Source organism: Adelges cooleyi, unplaced genomic scaffold (assembly GCF_023614345.1).
Source record: "Adelges cooleyi isolate 19-005CV unplaced genomic scaffold, UGA_ACOO_1.1 ACOO_flye_CR_arks_rails_tigmint_CR_PRNA_376, whole genome shotgun sequence".
NCBI lineage: Eukaryota > Metazoa > Arthropoda > Insecta > Hemiptera > Adelgidae > Adelges > Adelges cooleyi.
Window position 1 is genome coordinate 3,210,095 of NW_026096053.1, and position 24,521 is coordinate 3,234,615.

The 24,521-nt window shown below is 33.6% G+C and overlaps 1 protein-coding gene across 1 annotated transcript; it reads right to left on the minus strand.

Annotated features, from left to right (window-relative positions):
* Positions 1–1,557: 1,557 nt before the first annotated feature.
* On the minus strand, positions 1,558–13,881 carry LOC126840211 (homeobox protein Hox-A4-like). The gene is made up of 2 exons (XM_050575812.1): positions 12,898–13,881; positions 1,558–2,869 (listed from the first exon to the last, which is right to left on the minus strand). Exons 1-2 carry the CDS (start codon positions 13,637–13,639, stop codon positions 2,196–2,198), a joined length of 1,416 nt encoding a protein of 471 aa, XP_050431769.1. The 5' UTR covers positions 13,640–13,881; the 3' UTR covers positions 1,558–2,195.
* Between the last annotated feature and the right edge of the window lie 10,640 nt (positions 13,882–24,521).

Here is a 24,521-nt window from a genome sequence, read left to right on the forward strand (position 1 = left end):
AAATTGCTAACACTTCCGAACACTCATAACTTATATGACCCTTATGTTATCAAGTAAACACCACATTTTACTGTACTATATATGTGAGACAATCAATTAAAAACATATTTGTTTTAAAAATAAATAAGTTTTTCTAAGTTTTTAAAATCAAATAGGTAAATATGACCCACATGAAAGAATTTTTTTTTTTGGATTGCCTATTATATTCTTTATGTCATCATCGCTTACCAAATTGAATAAAAATTGAGATTTTTAATATGGTGATAATTGTTTTAGGTTTAGGACAGTACGCTGGGGCCTCCAAGTTTTAGAGACCAAGTACCCATTCACAGTCTACAATTTCGTTAATCTGGGCAGCATATATGTGTACACTTGTACAAGCGTATATTGAGTTATAAATGCTGTACACTTAACAATATTATTGTACCCATTAAAAAGAAAAAATTCTTATCCTTGTTGTTGAAAGGATGGCATACCTTTCACGGAAAAACGGTACAGTACAATTTGTAGATGTACAAATTGTTATGTCTGTGTCGATGAATTCGATTCAATTTCAAATCACTTCCAGTTGCCATTCAGAACTGTCACTTTAAAAAATGGCTCTGGTTTTGAAACACGAAATTTAACATGAAGTTTAAGCAAGTTGTCAATTTTAATTCCTCGTTGTGAAAACTCCGTGTTGGCTTAGTACGAAAAATATTGACATTATTTTTTACTGTGTGACATAATTATTATCTCATTTTTTTTTAGCTGCAAGTAGGCCAATAATTAGACCGCAGTTTTCATTATAAAATACAATTTATTAAAATAATTCGGCCTAGAGTTTTGATTTTATTGTTTCGCTTAGGCATTAACCTTTTACCTTTGTTATTTTGGCTGCGTATACAAAATAAGGCCGCAGCTTGAACGACCGTCCATTAAAGTTTAATTGATTTAATTAATGAGGTCTCTTAAACGACCGAATAACAATAAACTAAAAGATCGACCGGCCGCTTAATAAATTAAAAAAAATTGTAAGAAAAAAAACTAGTTTTTTGATACAATTAAAATCTTAATTTTAAGAACTATAAATTAAATAAACTATTAGGATTCACAATATTTGTTTTATTACGGGTACTTTCTTTAAATTCCCCACGAACACCTGAAAAGATAAAATAAGACTTCTAATTGTGTAGGCTTCAAGCAAAGAAGATATTAGATAGCTAAAGGCTGATACCAATATATGGATTGTTTCAAGCCGACTTGTATTATGTATTATTTTAGATATTTGTTTGTAAATCGCATGCTCAATCGACACTGCCATATAATATCATACAAGATTGATTAAAATAACAAAAATAATATTGTAACAGCCAATATTTTTATTTAATGTTATAAGTCGATTTACGGAATAATAAATAAATATGAGCTTGTGTTTTTTTTTCATTGTGATTTTATATTATATTTTTTATAGTATGTACAATAATCAATATATAATAAATGATTTTAAAATAAAAACAAATTTTAGTTCGATGTCTAAATTAAAAAAAAAACTTTAAACAACTAATAAATGTACAGGTGAGCTGATGATTTGTTCGATTATTATCTAGATATATATGTCGAGTAGGCGCGTGTTTCTTATAATAATAAATATTAGGTAGCATCATGTATGTATTTTAGACATAAATTATAATATTATATAAGACTTGTTAATAAATAGTTTTATTCGTTAACAAACATAAAACATAATATTGGGAAAAAAAACATATTTATATAAAATAACACGAGTTTCTTGTAATTGTTTTGTTATTAAAATTACGTTTCGTTGGGTGTACAAAAACCGTTAAATGGGTTCTCAAAAAAAAAAAATTAAAATTTTACATAACGTTTGAAACACAAGACGTTTACCTTCAATAACAACATGCACTTGTATAATATAGATAGTTTTATTGGACACACTGTACACTTGGACTTACAGTGTATGTATAATAAAATTGTTTTGGACTTTTTAGTATTTTTTTATCCGATTACACTTCCGAACATACATTTTATAAATTTATTTATTTATATATATATATATTATTGAGATCCACAAATCATATATTATTACAATAATAATAACAACGGATAATCATTAGGGTTTTTTTGTATAAGTTTCTTTTAATGACAGTAACTATTATACCTCGACGGAACGTTCAAAGGATTTAAACGTGCCGTTATAGTTGCGTCAAGTCGTATTCGCCGGCGCCAATCGGTAGGCCTTGCTGCAAGTGTTGCGTCAAGTGCGGGTTGTTCATGGCGGCGGCGGCGGCCGTGACCGGCGGTTGCTGCTGCTGATGGTTCAACATGAGCTGCTGCATTTGGTGCTGTTGTTGTTGTTGGAGATGTGACTGCATGGTTACGGGGTTGTTGTGCGACGATACGGCAGGTTGTTGTTGTTGTACCGACAACATGGAGTCTGACGTTAACCGGAGTTCGGGTTGTTGGTGTTGGGGAGACATGTCGTGCACGTCGATTTTCGTCAACGTCGGCGAACACTGTGGCGCGTTTTGGTTGGGGTTGTTGCTGCTGTTGTTGTTGTTGTTGTTGCTATTGTTGTTGTTGTTGTTTTTTGCCCGCGACTTTTTGCCGGCCGGTTGCGAGCCGCCGTTTTTCCGGCGCACGTTCTTCGTGTTGGGCAAGTGGTTGTCCTTCTTGTACTTCATACGCCTGTTTTGGAACCATATTTTGATCTGCCGCTCGGACAGCACCAGCGAGTGCGCTATCTCTATCCTGCGCCTCCTGGTCAGGTATTTGTTGAAGTGGAATTCCTTTTCCAGCTCTAACACCTGGTATCTGGTGTACGCCGTCCGTTGTCTTTTCACGTCCACCGGTTGGTAGGCGCCGTTCGCTGTAACATAAAAAAACATAACACGCATGAGTACACCATCGCATTGCATGCACATAAATGGCAAGTATGTAAGGAAATAGACCTAAATAAATTGTTTTTTATTTATACAATTTAATTTAGGCTGTAAGACAAAATTATTCATAGTAACAAATATTTTATTGGACATTACTGATAAATATTTTGCTAGATCAACCCCGTTAGTTATTGGATTTCTTTGGGGGATTGGGTTAATAATTTGTTGAATTTCAACAGTTTCTGGAAAGCTGCAAAAGTACTTGAAAAAAACCAAATTGATTTTAACTCCAAGTGTACTAATACTATATATTACATTATGCACTATACGTTTGGGTTCAAAATTCTTTAGCCTATCGGCGGCAGTTTGGGAACGCTTTAAACGCAGGTAATATACAAATATACATATGCCTTGTATTTGAGCGTGGGTAGCTGATGTAAGGGTTTAAGCGCGGCTCGTGATTGTTGTATTATTATTATTAATATTCGGTGTTATCGAGAAATGCTAGGGGACTGCCATCATGGTCGGTGTTCGGTCGGTGGCGGACAAGGGCGTGGTAGTCGGGCGGCGGTCCTTAAATGGGGGAACTATTATTATATTATTATAAACGAGCGTTGCCGAACGTCTCTCTCTCTCTCTCTTTCTCGGTGTTGTGTGTACGACGTTGCCGGGTCTCAGCCCGTTATATCCTATCCATATATTTCACGTACAAGTTATATTATGCCCACTGCAACTTTCCTATGTATAGTATCGCCTTGTTAAAAAAAAATAACATAATATACACACGGTTTATCCAGACGTCCTTGCGGCTCGTTAAGATCGGCCGCCGGCGGTTCTCATTGCATCCAACTATCGTTGTACATAATATTATATAGGAAAACAAAATAATAATGATAATAATAACCCCCGGGCGTCCGAATTAAAATGTTAATATGTTACGCGCGGTTGCGCAAACATTGTGTAAATCCTATATTGACGCAATTTCGTAGTAAACTTTTTCTAAAATAACTACTGTCTACTTATAACGAAATCGGGCATTTGTAATAGACAAAAACTGACGGCTAAAGTTTAAATCAATTAATACCATAAAACATATAGACATATAGCTGTTAAAGTTGGAAGAATCTTTGTTTTATTTAGTGACAATTATGACATCGTTGGGCGCGCCACAAAATATGTAGCATTTTATACCTATATATAAATATAAAATAGAATTTATGCATATTGCATACATAATGGTTTATGCTAGCAAAATGAATCTTTGGTGAATATTTAGTAAGTACCCGTAGTATGAACAAGTGTATACTCATTTCCCTATATAACACTCAATTTCTCCGTAGCAAGAGCCTATGCTATTCCAGGAATTAAGATTAATCTGTATTGATGCAAATATTGTCAAAATAGGTTTACTATCCTTACGGAGACTATTCTAAATAGCGAATAAATAAATATGATGTTAATAAACATATAACTATAAAACAAATATAAAACATAAGATATAAGAAGTTGGGAATCACCTTTCCTCTTAGTAATGATATGAGGACTGCTGGTGTATGCAAGGATGATGTGATAAACCGTGTCGAGTAGAAGTTTAGGACAAGAGTGGTCGACTCCAAGTAGTTGGGATGAAGGCGAAGAGAAGAAGAACAAGACTTTTGATGATAATGGTGAGAAACGCCTGAGTATAAAGAATAGCCAAAGCAATTAAATAAAAACAGCAATAACAATAAAGTTGTAAACCTATTGGCTGTTAAAAGATAGTTTTAGTTGTGGTTAGGATCAGCGTTCTGTAGCGTTTAACCACTCACTTCTGACAAACTATTAAGCGTGGTTTAGGCATATTATAATGGTCTAACATGGATTTAAGAATTTTGGAAGTAGAAAAAACTACCAAAGCCAATTCTACGTCCATACAACATAGAACTATGCGTCAAAAATATCAAAATTTTGATTTTGAAAGAACGTGACTCGGTCCACAACGGCTCGTTTACAATTTTCAATTTGCATACACATTATTGATTTACAAAGACCTTTTACATCATGTTTGCATCATGACGGACTAATGAAGTCCAAGGGCATCGCAGGCATCTAATTATTATACCTATGTATATAGATTTGTTTGATATACGATAATAAAAGGTATGTATTGAGGGCCTGGGGCTTATAGCGGATCAAGTACTACACAAGACGGGGGGATGGTCGATTTTAGAAGGATGTAATAAAACATTAACACGAGTATATAATATATATATATATATATATATGTATAAGTCCACGAGGACACGGTGCTGGCGAGGACAAGACGCGCACCTTATGTACCTCCGACCGTGTCCGTAAGTGCAACTCCGTGTGTGTGTTTGTGTTATGAGAGAGTTGGATATTATTTTCTATTTGATAAATCGGTGGTACTTATATAGGTGCTATATTATATTGTACACATATAGGTAGGAGTCCCGGCGTGGGGGACCACCGGTTGAGGTGTGCGTACACACTCACATACCGTGTAAGGTTACAAATGAGCTTATGATGTTGCTATAATATACCACACACACGCATACACACACATGGTAATATTTTATCAATAGCCGGTCTAAAGATGTTCAAATTAGCAATGAATAGGACTTGTCTGCGATGTTAGGTGAAGTCGCACAAGTATGTATGTATGTATATGTACACGTGTAATGTAGGTACAGCAACAACAACAGACGGACATTAATTTTCATGACCTCCGGAATGGGTGTTTTGAGCCCCCGGTGCAATCATTAAAGGGCACATATAATAATATGTACCTATACTTGCACACAAAGACCGCCCTGTCGAACGATATTAATCTCAGGCCGAGCATTCTCGCGGGTGAGGTCCGAAATTATAAATCGCCTGCCATCGTTTACATACACACACACGAGGCGTTTATCATGTCCATATTATTATTATTAAGAGGGGAACCCACCCCTAGGTCGTGTAGGTACGGTCCATAACATATTATAGTCTACTTAAGAGAGCACTGGCGACAAACCAAACCACGAATTCGATTACCCAAATAATATATCTACCACCTTTAATGTAATATATTGTGTGATAATATATTACGGGCTATTAATAACGTAAACACACGCTTGCAACTATATAATAATATAACATAATGCAAGGACACCGCGAAGGGGAAAAAGCGTCTTGGCGGCCGATGATCGATAAGATCTTTGGAGAAGTATTATATACACACGATTGTGTTACATAGAAATATTGCACACCATTTTTAAAATAATATACATATTAGTTTGTCACATAGTCGTGTCCTAAACAAGTAACAAGTAAAATTAGACAACAGCCCTAAAACAACAACACAGTTAAGTGCTAAAAATTGATATTAACATCAACACAAAAAACTAAGTAGTGTATCAAAAATACAGTAATTCAAAAACAATATGCTAAGTCAACGATAATTCTACAAACGGATAATATAGTAATATATAAAACAAGTGAAACGACGATAGTAATGCCAAAGTGATTATAATAGGTATGAAAATTAAATGTTTAAAATTAAAATCCTATTGTTATTTTCTTGTACACGTATATAAAGTGTGATATGTTGTATTAGACAAGCTAAACACACACAATAACCTCATTATATAAATGTTTTCTAAACGATTAGTGCGGAAAATATTGTAAATAAAATGTAATATTTATTTGTTGTTTTTAAAACATTTCATGTACCTGTATTAAAATTTAATCGAACCTTCCTTTGTATAATGCTTGTTTTCACTTAGAAAACCGGATGCAATAATATTGAAAAATATTGTGACAATTTTAATGAAATATTAGGTATACCTAATTTGTGGTGGGTTAAGCACTTAGGACTATATTAAACATCTCTTAAATTGTAGCGAAAATACATTACATTGGATCCTTGCCGAGGCAGTTTTTTCTATTGCTAGACATAGTATCAATTAAATTAGAGGATCTAGTATTGGAATATTAATGTGAGAATCCAGGTACGGAATCGATTCGACTACAACGGTTCATTTTTTATCGACAAAATAAAATCAACAGACTTAAAAATGTTCCAATTGTACACAGTTTTAACGGTAGCTTTACATATATATATACATGGGATATGTATTGACAACATGGTGCCACCGAGTCCCCTGGGCATAATGTATTCGCGGACACGCCGGCGACGTTCAAAGGAACACATTATATACAACAGGAGATGCGTGTCACTTGGCTCTGAATTTTCGACAATATTTTTGGGGTTGTGGCGGCGAAAAATGGCGCGCACACAAAGGTTTTGGCTTTTTATCGTGCTCGTGTGTATAAGTGTATAGTATATGTATAATGTATACCATAGGGTTTCCTCTACAGAGCCCATAAATATATATATACCCTCCGGATGTATAACGGGGGGCAGATGCTCCTGACTCCGTTGAACCATTAATCAAAAACGTGTCGTGAATGAAAACTGCACACACACACACACACACACACTTACACAAGGAAAGGCCACAAAGCGCCCGTTACGGGAGAAGAAAAAAATATATAGGTACAGAAAGACCACATTTATATATATAAGTATATAAGTGCACATATACCTATAGAGGAAACCAATTTTTGCCTCTTGTGACAACGACTCCGTAAAAATTCCGTTGGAAGTAATTGAGAACGAATACAAAATATATATTTTAAAATGTAAGCGATTGTTTTTTTAAAAACATTTTAAGTGCTGCGCCGCCAACTGTCCTGACAGTACTTATATATCAAGTTTATATCAAATTTTAAGTGTATACTGTATAGGTATAATAGTTTAAACTTTAATGAATAGCGCTAGATTGACAGCTGGAACTCTGCCCACATTTTAAGAAATATCGAGTTATAAACTCTATACAGCGATTAGAAAATCATAATATTTTACAACTGCTTGTTTAAATTATTAAGAAAAAATATTTGAGTAGAATTATAGTTTTAAACCATTATTCATTTTTTTAAAAAAATAATATATTTGTATAATACAATTAATAAAGAATATTAAAAAATATAACTGAAACATTGATGTCAAAACACGATAGAAAAATGATGTGATAGTATAAAAATAAAAATAATTTTTCAACGAAATAATTGTTTAAATTAAGTAAAAGTTTAAAGTAAAGTTTAACTTGGTGGGCTTTTTTTTCAATTCAGTTGTTATAATTGCGAAATTCGTGTTTAACTTAAAGAGCCTATATAAACATTGACACACTTGATGCTTGCCATGTTTTCTATAATATGCAAATGTTATTTTTGCACGTGATTTGGGCCGTACGCGTTGTTTGACCCTAAGTTCAAAGACACGTGTGATTTATTTGTATTACAGCACTGCGTCGGCCGTTTATAAAATCCTTGAAGTTGTAAACACGGTTGTAATAATACTAATTAATAATTATTATTATTGTATATACTCAACCCGAGTAATAACATGCAGAATGGGAATTGTAAAACGCGAACGAAGAAAAGTGGTTGCGGAAGCATTTTATGTACAGCCCGTGTGGATCTTCTAGTGATCAATATAATAATATAATATGTATTTATATAATGACTCGACCCTCGACGCTTTGTCATAGTAGCAATGTCAAGGTTTTTAATTAGGCACTATTTATGCACACTAACGTTGGTCTATTGTCCCGTCCGAGCACGATTTCACTGATTTTTTTTTTTTTTGAAACTATATACATATTATTATATTATTATATCTCAGCAAATTCCATTGGAAATACATTATTTATTCCCCCTCTTTAAAAAAAAAAAAAAATTAATAAGTAGATAATATTTTCTGAATAATTTTAACATGCTTAAAAATGTTAAAGAAGCCGGTTGAAACATAGTTTTTGACCATTGAAATTCCATTATTTATAATAATAATAATAATAATATATACATTTTTAACACACGGGCTATTTATATTATAACACGTCTTATATATCTATAGGCCGTGAGTTATAACGTTTTGTAGGTTATACTATTAATACTTAATATATTTACAACACAACATTATATTTTTACTTTACACGTTCTATATAGAACACTGTAAAGGTGGCAAAACGACCATTTGGCCTCGTGCCCTTTCTTCTCGAGTCTTGATATAGCTACCGGATATTATGACTTGATAAGTGCTGCCCCACCGCATCCATAGCCTTTGTAATAATTTTCTAAAAAGTCGACTTGTGTGTTTGTTGTGATTATGAGCTACGCACCGCAAACACGGTTAATGTTGTATAACAGATATACACACAGGTATAATAAGTAATATATTCTTGAAAACGAGCGCAACCGTCTACATAATAATTTACCGTTTGCACATAACGGAATTCCAAATGTCTCAATGTGTTATTTTTTTATGTCAATTTGAATATCGGATTTGCCGTCTCACGTGCAAAACCACACAGCCACTCGATTAAGTGTTACACGTGATTCTCAAGTTCGACAACCCGCCATAAGTAGGACATTATGTGTACATAATAATATATACCTAGTTGTGAGTGGAAATGTCAACATAACCGGCGTCCAGAAATTGATATTGTACACAACGAGACCGCCCTATTATAATTACTGTGCGTTAACGACTATAACGAGCAGCACATAACCGACTGCGGTTTCTATTCTCACAGATATAATGTGCTGACAACAACGTTAAACATAAAATAATATTTTAAAAAAACAATCAACGCGGTGCCACTCATCTCTTTCTTAGCTGAGAATAAAATTTTTTTTTTTTTAAGAAAATACAAGGTGCGCAACTGACGTATAATATTTGTTAAAAATGTGTTTGTTTTAACTTAAAAATAAAAAAAACTAATGTAACTTCGAACTCCATTAAGTCGTTTTTAATACATCACCAGATGTATTAAAACACCTTTATACATAATAAACCTACATACCTAATAAAAATTGGCTATTTTACATAAAAATAAAACAACATATCAATAATGTAGAGCGTCGAATTAGTTGTTATACAAGCTACAGCCTAAGCCTATACAGATATGAATAAAGATTATAAATTCACTAATTTCAAAATTAAACAAACAAAAAAATCAGACAACGATAGAAAACTACAATAGGGTCTGGTAGATAGTTTTATGATGTTTGTTGTAATACTGGACTCATTTATTTTCATTTCAGTACACTAACATAAAACAATATTTTTACATTAACAACATTATTTTCTATGTTAGTGCACAACCCCTAGCATTGGTCCATTGATATTATATTATGAGCCTATACATATATATTGTATTATTATTTTTATTATATAATATATAATACAGGACAGTAGCGTATCTAGGATTTTTACACTGGGGTGGGGGGGGGGATATACAGATTTTAACAGACATGCCTATTCAATATAAACATATTTTCCTATCATTCATGTAAACGAAAATTTGGATTCTTAACTACAAAACAAAGTCTAATTTTATTGAGGACAGTGAAAGAATATTGAGTACTTCATCAGATGTGACTGATATACTTTTGTGTACTGATAGGGCCCTGAGGAGGGGGATACAACCCCCATAACCTTCCCCCTGTAAATACGCCACTGATACAGGATGATTCATTAAGGATAAGACACTCATTTTATCTTAATCTAATTGTAATTTTTTAGTTATTCTTTTTGGAGACACTTATGTTTATGCTATTTTACATTATTAGACAATATTCAAATTTTGTTCTTTTTTATTTTCTTCCAGAGCCTTATCAATTTTATATGGCAAGATAATATCCTTCCTCCCGTCATCATACATTTTAAACTTTAATAACTTGAAAAGTTAGTTATCCAAAACTGGTTATCGACCAGTCAACATTTTCAGCAAATTATTCATAATTTAAAACAAAATTGTTTGAAAGTGTTTTGAGTGTCTTGTCCTTAATGAATCTCCCTGTATATATTTGGTAAATTATTTTTAACGAAGAAAAATACATTTTGAATTATTTACTTTCGTTCACCTAATGTCCTAAAATTGTATTTTATTATAATAATACTGTATTAACCTTGAACGATACCATCGATGGCGCCTAACACAATGTTTAAGTAGTCGCCGAACCTACCCCACTGAGGTAAATTATATACTCATTGGGCGTTTTTTTTAAAACTAATTTTAATTATTATTAGCATTTAAGAATTGCGAGCGTGATTTGAAAATTATGTATATACTTCGAGCGAGTGAGACGACAAAAGATCAGGAAGATAAAAATTTAGTTATATGTATATATATCATGCATATCTAATGATGAGTATTTATACCGTGCACCTTATCTGTGCCGTGGTACATGTTATAATGTACAACAACGATGGAGAAACAAAACGATGACTGGACAGATTTCCAGGCGGTGGCGATCGCGTGCAAGGCGATGGCGGTCAAGTGCAAGTGCACAAAAATCTTATTCAAAAAGACACACGCGGTAGACACTGCACGGTCGGTAAGTATAAGATGTAAGTAATTTTATCATTATTATCGCCGTACAATGTATAATTGCGTCACTCGTCAAAAGGGACTGTCCGACAACAGAACATAATAGATGCACTATATAAGATGTAAATAATTGACCGTTATCGGCTGTATATATGTTTAGCTGGTGTCTGTGTGGACCGGGATGAGGTCACGTTAGGCAATTATGTGTTGTCCTATCTTTATAATCAGTGTGCACATATAGTCGAGTGTTATCTCTACCGATGGCTCGCGATGACTCAATGACCGATGATTTATGTTATCCTAACCCTATAAAGGGTCTGTTCTATGCGGGAATGATAAAACCCTAAAAAATACACTATAGACACCCGTGAAGCGTCCTGTATCGGTGTCCTGATCTGGAAATCTTTTTTAGATGAGCACAGTGATATAGGTCACCTTCTCGTTGCTCTTTCCCCGTTTGGGTATCTCACACTAACGGGTAGACACTGATAAAAACAATAGTCCAATCACTGAATCATTGATATTGTTGTCATCCTGATCGATTATTATCCTAATTAGTCAAGTAAATATGAAATCAAATTATATACAACAATTATTAGGGCATAACTTATACTTTGGAGCTTACTAGAGCTTTGTATCTTGGCATTATTTTCTAGTTCAGTGTATATAGGAAATAGCGGCGGTCTTAGGTTATGAAATATATATTGTCAAACCGTGTAATATTTTGCGCACATATTGTTCGATTTGTTATGGTGGTCTGGAGAGTGTGTAGTTTTTTTTTTTTTAGTAGACATAGTAAATGATATTTTAAAAGGTCGCGAACGAGCAAAATATAATGCGTCCGAGGTCAAAACATCCTACATCACAATTTATTGTATAACGTGTCAACGAAATATTGCGATGCCCCATGTCAGCGAGCAGGTATTTAAGATTAAGACACGTTTACGGGAAAGCAAAAAAAAAAAAAAATATTAAAAAAACGGCTAGTTATGAATGAATGAAAACCGCATCAATAGGATATATACGTATGAGTAGTCCACCGAGAACGTACAATCAGGCGTCATACGTGACGTTCGACCTTTTTGTACACAGACTAATGTATAAACCCTCTTTTTTTTTATACTACGTGTATTTGGGTTCGGTTGCATGTGTTTTATGTAAGCATTTATAGACATTTGTATCATAGACGATTCTTTTTATGTTGCGTAAATTGACTGCGACGAGTTTATCTAAGTTACTTTTCGACTAAATATTAGTATATGAACAACTAAAACGAGCGAATTCGTAGAGCCGGACAGACCAGCTGGGAGCGTTACTTTACATAATACGAATGGCCAAAAGTCTATATCCGATAGAAAACCCGACGATTACCAAAAGTCTCTGATAATATGTTTCTTTCAATTCAAGTATAGCACAGAGTGATCTGTTGTTTGTAGGACATTAGATAAGACGCGAGTATTCACTGAAAACTATGGCGGTTACATGGATTTTCTGTTAAGTACTTTGTTTGAAATGTCTGGCTTGATCAAAGTTCGAAAGCGTAAATAAGGTAAAGTAGGCTTTGTTAGTGTACTTACGCATTCCGGCCACGTGGTTCTTCTTCATCCACGGGTAGATGACCCTGTCAGAGGATTCGCTATCGTCCATCATGATGGGTGAACCGTTAACGGTGGTGAGCATCATGTCGTCCGTGTCCGTGTTGTCGTCCATGTCGTCGGAACACGATCCGTCCAGCGGGTTGTTGGACATGTGGTTGGACGAAGACGGACTGGGCTGAAGATGACAGGCCAGCGGCGACGGCGACGAGTCGTCCTTGATGTCGTGCGGCATGACGACGCCGTTGCCGGCCGGTATGCTGCCGCCCTGACTGCACTGCTGCACCGGGTTGTGCATGAGCGCGGCCGGCGGTTGCTGCGCTTCCAGAGGCACGTGCCCGTTGTGGTGCATCTGGTACGCGCCATAACTGGGCGCGGGGCCGGTATAGTACGACGGCGTCTGGCCCGGGCTAGGGTACATGGCCTGCATCTGCTGTTGGTAGTGGCCCTGGTACGTTGGCTGTTGCTGGTGCCCATGGTGCACGGCCGCGGCCGCTGTAGCCACGGCGGCCGTTTGTTGCTCATGCTGTTGTTGCTGCTGCTGCTGATGGTGATGGTGGTGGTGATGGTGATGCGGGCTGCCGAAAAAATCGGCCGGCGAGCTCATGTAGTTGACATTGTAATCGTCCGGCGGCGAGTACTTAGGTTCGGCCATCATCATCTGATGCATTTGCGACGGCTGGTGGTACGGCAGACCGGCGTTGTGCGTCAAAAACGAATTCATGTTGCGTGTGTCGTTGCTGTTAAGTCCACATCAACCGTATACAAGCACTCCGGAACCGTTCACGCACAATACACGTAAAGAAAAAAACGAAAACCTCGGTCGGAAGGCCGCGAAAACGACGACGGGCGATAAAACGTATTAAGTAGAAAAATAAAATAAAAATAATGTTATAATTGTATAAAAAAAAAGCGCTCGCGCCGACACACGGATCCGACGGTATCTCGGTGAACACTAACGACCTAAGAACTAGACGTTTTTCCCTAGGCTATCCTCCAAGACGTTTCGGTGTGTACTACAGCTGCGAGCGTGTGTTGTGTTGGTGGCGGCGGCGGCGGCTACGGTTACGGCGGAGGTGGTGGTGACGGGTGACGGCGGCCGTCGAGCAAACCGCGAGGGTAAAGGGGACCGGAGACCACGCCCCGCACGTGATCGCGTCGACGGCCAATCGGCGAGCGCCGTCGTCGCCTACCATGTTTGCTGCGATACGATGTGCTCTCTTGCCGCGGCCGCCGTCACAGGGCTACGTCGTCGACAATATTTTCGTCGACGCCGCCACCGATGATGATTTGACATAATTATTATTATTAGTATATACATAATATTATATTATATTAGTAATACACTTGTTCGACACCGCGGCGATAACGTATACCTTATAAAGAGATACTTATCGCGTGTCGTCGTCGTCGCGGTCAGCGCGTCCGACCGAAACGAATAAATAATTTATTATCATTGTTATTATTGTATTTACTCGAAAATCGTGTGTGGATCTATAACGCATAATAATACCTAATTACCGTATTATTATGTTGCTTCCGTGTAATTTGTTCCGTTTTATCGTGTTACACGGTTAATTTATAGCACGCGATCATAACGCTCTTTGTAATCGATGGCTACTTAAAAAAAAAATCATAGTCCATAGGTATATTTTTTAAGTTTAAAACTGGTTATTTCAGTTTTGGAGTTTCATTTTATTTTCTATTACAAACTGATCAATGTTGATTCGTTTATACTGTAAAATTGTCTCAATAGAAGTGTGCCATATACAAAATGTCGATACCTACATCCCCATAAATCATAATGCACCTGTAAATTACATTTGGATAGAAATTTTATCTGTAATTTATATGTATTTATAAGCTACATTTACAATGACAAAATCATCTGTTAATGATTTGGATAGTCGATAAATTTGCATGAGACTTGTTATTACTATTAATTGATCAATTGTATCAATTATTGTTATTGTAATACTATTTTCATCCATTTCTAATTGTAAGCAATTGTCAAGCTATGTATCTATTTGTAAAATATTTGTTTCTATTGATATCAATTTTGCTCAAAGTTACAAAAAATCACTTGGCTAATTTTTGTTTAGAAAGGGGATTTTTTCCTAAATTATTAGACTGAATGTAAATACGGTAAGCAAATCTATATTGCCAGTTGTATTTTTCTCTGAGGTTAAAACGAAAAATTATAATACCATTATACAATCGCAATATTTTTTATATTTACATATTTATAAATGTATTGATTTTATTTTTATTTTCATTTTGATATTAGGACCATCAATACACTACCAGTTATAAAACTGGTGTATTTAGACTTGGCGACCAATTAACAATAACACATACCTAAGAATCATGAATATATTTACTCTATAAAATTGTATATATTGAATACCTTCACAATAAGTTAACCAGAACTGTTGTTATAATAAACACATTTTTATAGTAAAATAATAATGAACGTACAAATGTTTATTTTATTGCATACCTATTTTTTTTTTCAACACTGTTCATTATGCGCCATTTTTTAATTTATCCATAGGAGCTTTGCAAACATTTAAGTATATATTAAGAATATAAGAGACGGTATTCCTTATAGAAATTTACCAATTAAATTACCATTGTTTATTTGTTTTGTTTGATGATTTATTAATACATTTTTTATAAGTAATTATTATAAGACTAAAACTTATTATTTGTCTTGTTATTTTATTCAAGTAGGTATTAATTCAAAATCTCGCTTAAAACAGGCAAGAAGAAAAATAAACACTGGCTCAGTATATTTTGTTACACAAAGCTGTGTGGTTCCATCGGATAGATTGGTTTTATAAGAAAAGATATTAAAAACGATATAATATCGATTTGATCATTTATGTGCAACTAAATTTCTGACATGAACAATCCAAATGTTTAAAATATGTCCAACTAGGCACAGAAGGGAAATTGTACAATAACGTGGCAATGTTATATACAATCAAATTTGGTTTATTATATATATATATATATATAGGTATATACACAGAAAAATACATAGTTTGTCCAACTAAAATTATGATTAATACAACACAATACATTTCTGGATGGAATAACTATAAATATAAACAGTTAATTATTTATTACTAAATATATTTATTTAGTAATAATTCCAACAATATAAATTACCGTATAAGCTTTTATCCATCGTCGCCCTCGTACGTTTCTGACTTGCTATGTATATATATATATATATATAATTCAATATATATATATATAAAGATCAGCGTTCGAGGGTTGCAATTAACGGGATTGCATCTATCTATGTATACCTGTGGGGCTTGTGTGTAGGTGGGTGTGTGAGAGAGCTGAGGGATTAAACGTGCGGAGAGAGGGTTGAAAGCACTACTGGCGGTTTTATATTAATGAGAGAGGCCTGGGGAATAATTCCCCGGGGAAAGGGAAATATACATGCTGCGGGACACATTAACGCGGACGATGGCCACTCGTGAATTATATTTATATACCTTTATATTATAAAACCCTTTTCGGTCGAGTTTTTGTATTATTTGCCCCGGTACATGTACATCTTTCAGGCTTGCGTTTAAGCGTATCTCGTTCATTACCTTAATGAACACGACCGACCGAGGTGCTAAATAATAATAATGATAAATATGTGTTCAACATGTATGTATATTCTCCCAATCGGTTTGATGATTATGTTGGGGGAAACGGCGTGCCTATCCAAGGCTGTATTACAGGTACTGTGCCGAGGGTCTACGATTTTTTATGTTTTTTTTTTTATTATTATAAGATAATAATATACAATTTGTGTAAGAACGTTAAGGACTCGTCACTCGTCGATACATTTGCCAAGAAGTGTTGTAGTTATAAAGTAATATATTATTAGTAATTTGCTTCATAATTATCAATTAGGTATTATTTTGTTTTAAGTATAGATATTATACATAATAACAATAATTTTATATGTAATTCAATTTGTAAGCATTTGTATACAAGCATTTGTATCAACTGTATAAATACCATATCATATGGTAGTTAATGGATATTTTAAAATGAAAAAAAAGTGCCGATACGTTACAGGTTAATCCAGGCCTGCGCCTATCTCATAATAGGTACAAGAGATAGCGCGCAGCTGTTAGATACCTATTCATTATTATTTCCTTATTTTCCTGTCACCGTTTGCGCTGTAGATGCGCTATGCATATAATAATACTAAAAATAATAATAATAATAATTTATACAACGCGAGGCAGCAATGGCCGAATTCGCAATCGATCACTCTTAGCATGTGACACGTCTATCATTGGTGCGGTGCTGCCGTTTCTCCCTTCCTTCGCCTTACTCGCCACACACACTCTCTTCTCGCTCTCGCCAAACTCACTCACCGTATAGTGTGTGTGTGTGTGTGTGTGTGTGTGCGAGTGTTCTCTTTCGCTTTCCGGCCACCATCGCACCGATCCGCGGGTTGTCACTCAAGGTCCAATTCCTTCGTACAGAGGTATATAGCACCTACCTATCTACACATCACGACGTTCTGCAAGGCGGTTTTCATCGGCTGAAAATCTCTTCTCCATCAGCACACCCCCACACCCACTCGACCTATAGCCTATATATAGAGTACATCATGCCCCATCCTCTCGCCGTACATACGCAAAACTAAGATCAATAGGTAAAAGTGCTATGTATGTATATATATTTCACACCTTATGCCTATACAAGTTGCCCCTTCCCCTATGCCTCCCCCTTCCTTAATGGAACGATTTCGAACTAGCGTCGACAATATTGTGTACATTTACATAGGACTTAGATAATTTAACAAATTAGGGTTTAGTAGTTTGCAGTGTGCAGCAAAAAAAAATTTTAAACATCATATTTAATAATAAATACACTCGGGTGCAGTAGCTAATATTGAAATATATATTTATGCGATCTCAATTTCTTATTTTTTTAATTTTTATAAATGTTGATTTACTTACTACTAGCATAATTGTTTGGAGACGATAATAGCAGATAAGGACAAAAAACACTTAAACATCCAAAGATATATTTTTAAATATTCACATTGTAAATGCACCAAATATGTACAAAAATCAAGTTGAATAAATATGTAATTGCATAGGTATAAATTATGATTAATTTATACCTATTATTAAATTTACAATTACCACCAGTTTTTACAACTACCTCACTTAATTCCGAGTATTAAATTACTTTGAGTTAATTTGATTAATATTATATCATATATATGAGTAAAATGATACAGTGTAACTAATTGTTTATCTAAGTACTTTTTATACAATACTCTCTGAATTTGTATGTTAAAAACTAATATCACTATGTAAACAAATAATGTAGGAACCAAATATTTGAAATAATTCTAATTTAAAAACTCTTTTTAATTCGTACAAAAATTATTAAGACTTTCTATTGTGCCATACTTGAACAACTCTAATCTATAGTGTAATTTTGGAACCAAAAGAGACACGTAAAAGCAATAACTTAACCTGGTTAAGTGCACCGACCAATGCAATGATGATCGACAAAGATGGTCCTTATAATTAATATATTATCTGTACATTGTATATTAATTTTTATTAATTAACAATTATCATTATTATTATTTTAGAAAATGTTGTAAGCAATAAACCGTCTATAGCTATAACTTAACCAAACCGAATTCGTTTCTTAGTATTTATTTTACAATGATTAATTCGTATTATAGTTTATTTGCTGATGTATATTATAATATTTAGTTTGGACGATTTGATTGTCCTAGACGTTTTGCGTTATAACTGGCCGGTCCAAGTAGGCGCTATCGTTTGTTGTAGTTAATTAATAATTATTTTTTTAACCACGTAGTACGTATAGCCGTTCTGATAACTTGTCCAGCACAATGGCGCCAGTTACTGTGTATGACAGACCTTATAAAGACTTTAGTGAGCTCTGTGTGAAGCCAAATGGTGATATTTTCCGACCACATAATAATAATAATAATAGGTTCTAGACCGCAACTGACATTGAAGTAGAATAAGGAACTCGGACATAGTTTTTTATTACTGAATTTCGCATGCCACTCTTATAATACATGACGTCTTGGGTTACCTGCTGTTGCCATGTCGACACCGGACACGCACAACACATTGTTATTCAAATAAGGGTTTGCTTCTGTGTGCAGTTAAAAAATTACGTCGGATAGCATAAAAAAAAAAATGTCTTAAAAAAATATCAGTAGATGTCACAAATCTGTATCTGGAATACAATAGTCATTTTTCTATAGGTGTGACCTATGCTCTTTTTATATGTATATAAATTCAGGTTAACTCAGTTCTGGAGTTAAGGATTTTCGAAGTGACGTGGCATTTTTAAAAGGTTTTTTTATATATATATATATATATATATATAAAAATATATGTACATATAGGTTTTATTCGGATCATATCTGCATCGGTACCCGCATCGTATCTTTGCCCCGTAACAGAGCCGGAATATACTCCTTTATACAATAAATGCGTTACCTATATGCAATTGTTATGCATTCACTTTTTAAATTTATAGTTCATAGTGAAACACGTCGTACCTAGATTTATGTACATATGTAGTTCCGGGTTTAAAAAATTATCGATATGATTGATATGTTTTTAAGTGTCTTCGGGTGTAGCCTATATATAGGTAGATGGTCGCGGTACCATTTATTTTAAACATTGTAGTATAATTATATTTATGCAATTATGTTGGTTTAACATTTGTACATATTGTGTACAAATATTAACCCGCTTTCGCGTTAACATATTGTTGGGGCGGGATTATAAACACACATTAATTGTACAACAGTAAGGGTCGTTCGCTGATGATCTGGTGACTGTCAAACCCTCAGACCGCAACACCTATAGATCCATGTAAGCGATTAAGAAATTCTCATTAAGAACTGGTGTGCCTTTATTTTTAACAAAAAGAGAAACGAAAGAGATTAAAAAAATGCCGGAATGCGAAGTGCGGTAGAACGAGGGCGTTGGAGTTGGTGAAATATTGTACTGTTATATTATTATAAATTAATATCATATTAAAATATATTGTTAGCCTATAAGAGGGGATGGGATAGTGATAAGGTATGTTTATAATGGTTGTATAATATGAGTAAAAAATATCAAAGTAACAGTTTTTATGGCAAAAAATGATTGCGCATATCTACATGTATAAAAACACTAAGTTTTTTTCACACTAAAGTATTTTTCATTTATTACTTATTAGACATTCAATATATTACATTGAGATTTCTGAGAATTTGTATTAATACATATAAATTAAGAATAATGTATATATGCTTATCTGTATACATTCAACGAATACCAGAACTATTATTAATAATAGATTATTTTGTTTTAAATAGAAATGTATATCTGAAAAGATTAATAAACTGATTTATGCAAATACAAAATTCGGTTTATTGTGAAAACAATATAACTTACAGATATACCAATATATTATCTCTTTTAAATGTATAAACTAGCTATCTGTAGAATAATATGAAACCCTTCAAGTGTCAAATATCAATTAAAAAACTCACTCATCTACACTTATCTTATTATGACTCATTAGTGGGTTATATTTAACTTGCCTCTAAATTTCCATTTTTATTATAACTTACAAATACCAGTATGCAACTTAATGTAATATATTTATACTTGGTTTTACTTCTTTGAACACATAGTTTTAATAAAACTAATGTACATGGTATTGGAGTATTGGTAAAAAATATACGAAAATATTTTTAAAGGAATTATGGTTTACATAAAATGTATTGTCACGCAAAACAAGTTTAGATCAAGTAAATAAATTATAAACCTTGGACTTATCAATAAATAGAAAACTCTCACTTCTCTCCGTCCCATCCCCGGCAGAACATTTTTTTTTAATATTTAAAAATCATGTTTTGGTTGGAGTTTAAATGTTTTGTAAACATTATTAATAAAATGTTGTTTTAGTGTTACCAATTTTTTATTTATATTTTAAATATTATAATACAATTTTGTAAACATTTTGTTTAATATTATTTGTCAAGTATTTGATTTTCTGCCAAATCATGATTTATGATAATATTTATAAGCTGAAAATTAGAATACTAATAGTTGTTGACGTTCGATTTAAAAAATGCAATAATTTAAATTATTTTATTTCTTTACGGTTTTTGTTGAAAAGTTTTATATCACCTGTATAGCTTTTACTATAAATATATCATTAGAAATTATTCGTTACAACATTTTTATGGTTTTAATATTTTAGAATTATTCACAGAATTATTTTGTTTGATGCAGTACAATGGTCTCAGTCAGTGTATAAACTATAAACAAATACTTATAGTCATTTATTGAAATGGGCCTTAATTTTTTAACAACATTCTACGAAGAGCTGGGATTATAGTTGTTATTTATAGTAGCTTCATTATTCTAATGTCACTGTTGTATATATGTCTGAGAAGAATGAAGATACTATAATGTATAGTGTTAATCTAAACCAGAATAGTGATATTTTTAGCACTAAAAAGAAATTGGTGAATGACTTCATATTAGATATAAAATTAACAGGTGGCATTATGTAAATCTAGCAAAACTAAAACCTTAAATGGAGAAAATGAAACCCAATTAAGGCCATTTGGTTTAGTAGAATTATATCAGTTATGTTTCCTTGTGAAATCGCATGTGGAATTAAGTTTACCGTTGATTAGATTTGGCCAACAATTAAATTCTGTCCTTTTTTAAACACTTACGATAAACAGCTGTGGACGGTTATGTGGTCGGGTAGCAGTTGTGGTCATTTTACACGGTCCTTATGATAGATTATTGTCTTATTGTTAGATTATTAAAGTCTTATTGTACAATTTCTGTATGCGTCCACCGCACACACGGGGTGTTCCTCTTTTGTATATTTGCAAAATGATTAAGTCGATGCAAATGGTCTGAGTACGGATGTGAGTTATAGTACAAAACTTGTTAAAATGTCGGTCTCCACAATTAGGTCCAGTATGAAAATACATTGTACAGAAAACCTCTCCCCTAAGCAGAAGATGATATTATACATATAACTTGTGCCTCGTGCAAATCGATATTATATTATGTATCATTTTTTTTTTGTGTTCTTCCCTCGTGATATTATTCGGTCTACAATAGTTGTCTAAAGAGGATATAAATCTTATACTTCGGCGGTTATGCGCGTGCAGTACCTATACATTATACTTGAAAATGTATATAATGTAAATATAATAATATCAGTTGTGTACATCCGTCTTGTTGTATGATTGCTATATATACATAAAATTTTTTTTTTTTTTTTACCAGCTGAATACGACAAATTTTTTTTCTAGTGATGAGCTTTTAAATAGGTTTATATTATACATTTATGTATTGTACAGATACACTCTACTAATGTGTACGAATAAAAAAATACAATCGTTCGTGATAAACATTTAAATAAAAATATTAATACATAAATTATATACCTAAATCTTGTGACCTACGATTAGATCGGTTTTGCCGTTGATGTGATCTACATAATGCGTTTGGGCATATCTCTCATGTTATTATCTCAACACGGGACAAACCATTGTTATCGCTGACTTATTGTTTTTTCCAGTTCGCTCCATATAATATAATAATATTTAACTTATTGTATTGTTTATTATAATATTATGTCAATCTGTTTGTACACGAAAAATATCACGCTGCATGCGTTGTAAACGGTTTGTAATGTTTGTGTACTAATGTACTGTGATGTTATACACAATAGTCAATATATTATAATATAAATTTATGCATGGCACGAGTCACTTGAAAGAACCTATAGACGCGTTGTTTTTTTTTATATAGCATTTTCTTTTTAAGTTCATTTGTATAAAAACCTTTAACGGGTATAATTGTCCTACAAGCAACTCTGATACCGACTTTAGACTTATTGCAATCACATTAACATCCAATGTTTACAGCTTGAATGCCATTTATAGTATTATTTTAATTTTTAAAAATGTTTTTCATTAAACTGTTAACGTTTTTTATTTATATTTATAATTATAAATCTTAACCTAACTGGCGGTTTCTACAATCTATTATGTATTACGATGCGAATGTGTTATTGTTTATAGAATTTTTTTTTATAGCATTTTCTCCAAAACCTTTAAAGCTATTATAAACTTAGGTAATCTGACACATCGTCGTTGTGGCGTACTAAAAGTTTTCGAAACGCGGTCCTAAGTAGTTGTATATACATATCACGCGTTGCCAAGTGTTTGCCATTGCATTGGTGTAAAACGTATATACTTAAAAGAGTATAGGGAAGCGCGATCACGTAGCCGCGGCTAAACCAAACTGACAAACAATAACTTGTTGATAAAATATTAAATCTTCGAGGGAAGCGTTACTAAAAGTTCTTAGCGATATTTAATTTATTGTAACAACAATGTAAGTATACATTTTTACGCAAGTCGATACGTGATAAACATTTTTCATCAAGTTAAACGTTTAACCTCTGAATTCTTATCGTGGTGAAAATATAACAGTTTGTTCGGCTACAAAGCATATATTATAATAGGCTCTATATTTGAAACTTTTGAACAATTATTAGAGAGACAAAATACCCTTATTTTATGAGGGCAACAGGTTTTAGATTGCACAGGCGATTGTGCCATTGTTGGTTCAAAAGTAAATTTTGAGTTGGTCTGACATTTTTCACGGAGCTATGTAGTTTTAAAGTATAAAAAATTCAATACACCTATAATATAAGTGTATTTATTAAGTATATACCCTCCAAAAGAACCGATATCGATTTTTGTAAGAATGTATGTATTTATGTTTTTAATTTTCTTCGTCGTTGTATAAATTGTGGATGAAAAAAAAGACTGAAGAAAAAATCTTAGGGGAGCCTTTGGCGGTGGCGGTGGCGGCGGCGGCGGCATGTATATACAGTTTCTGTATATTATAAAGAAGAAGAAGTGTCGCGTCGCCAACGAATGATTAATTATAGTACCTTGCGGGCGCGAGGGCTCAGAGTAAAACATTGGAGCGCTGTTTATTTTCGTTCTATCGCCGAAGGGATATTACAAAGGAAAGGAAAACAGAAGAATTTTATCATTTCATAACACGGATTATTGTTATTATTATTATTATACACCCTCGACGGTTAAACTTTTCGGATGGAGTAGAACACAATGCGCAAAGGGCTTATATAAGGGGAAAACACTAGCGCGAAAAGCTTCGTCGCTGATTAATATTTTTAATCATCACGATGACGCGTCGTGTGCTGTGCAATTAGCGTTCATTCATAATTTATATTATTAATTTTTCTTATGTGCACACATTTACACATAAGCATGATCTTGATTCTCGTGGCTCAGCCTTAAAACGCGACCGCACACTAAGCGATCATCAATCATCGCATGTACATATACCTACTATACCTATATAATGTACCTATATATTGTGCTTGTATGCGTTTTATTGTCAGAAGTGTAACTAGCTTTTCAGTTCGTCTTGAACAAGCTGCACTTTTTATATTTTGGGTCGAGCCGATAGGAGTGAGAAAAACGATTTTAAGGAAAAAGTCCACTGTAC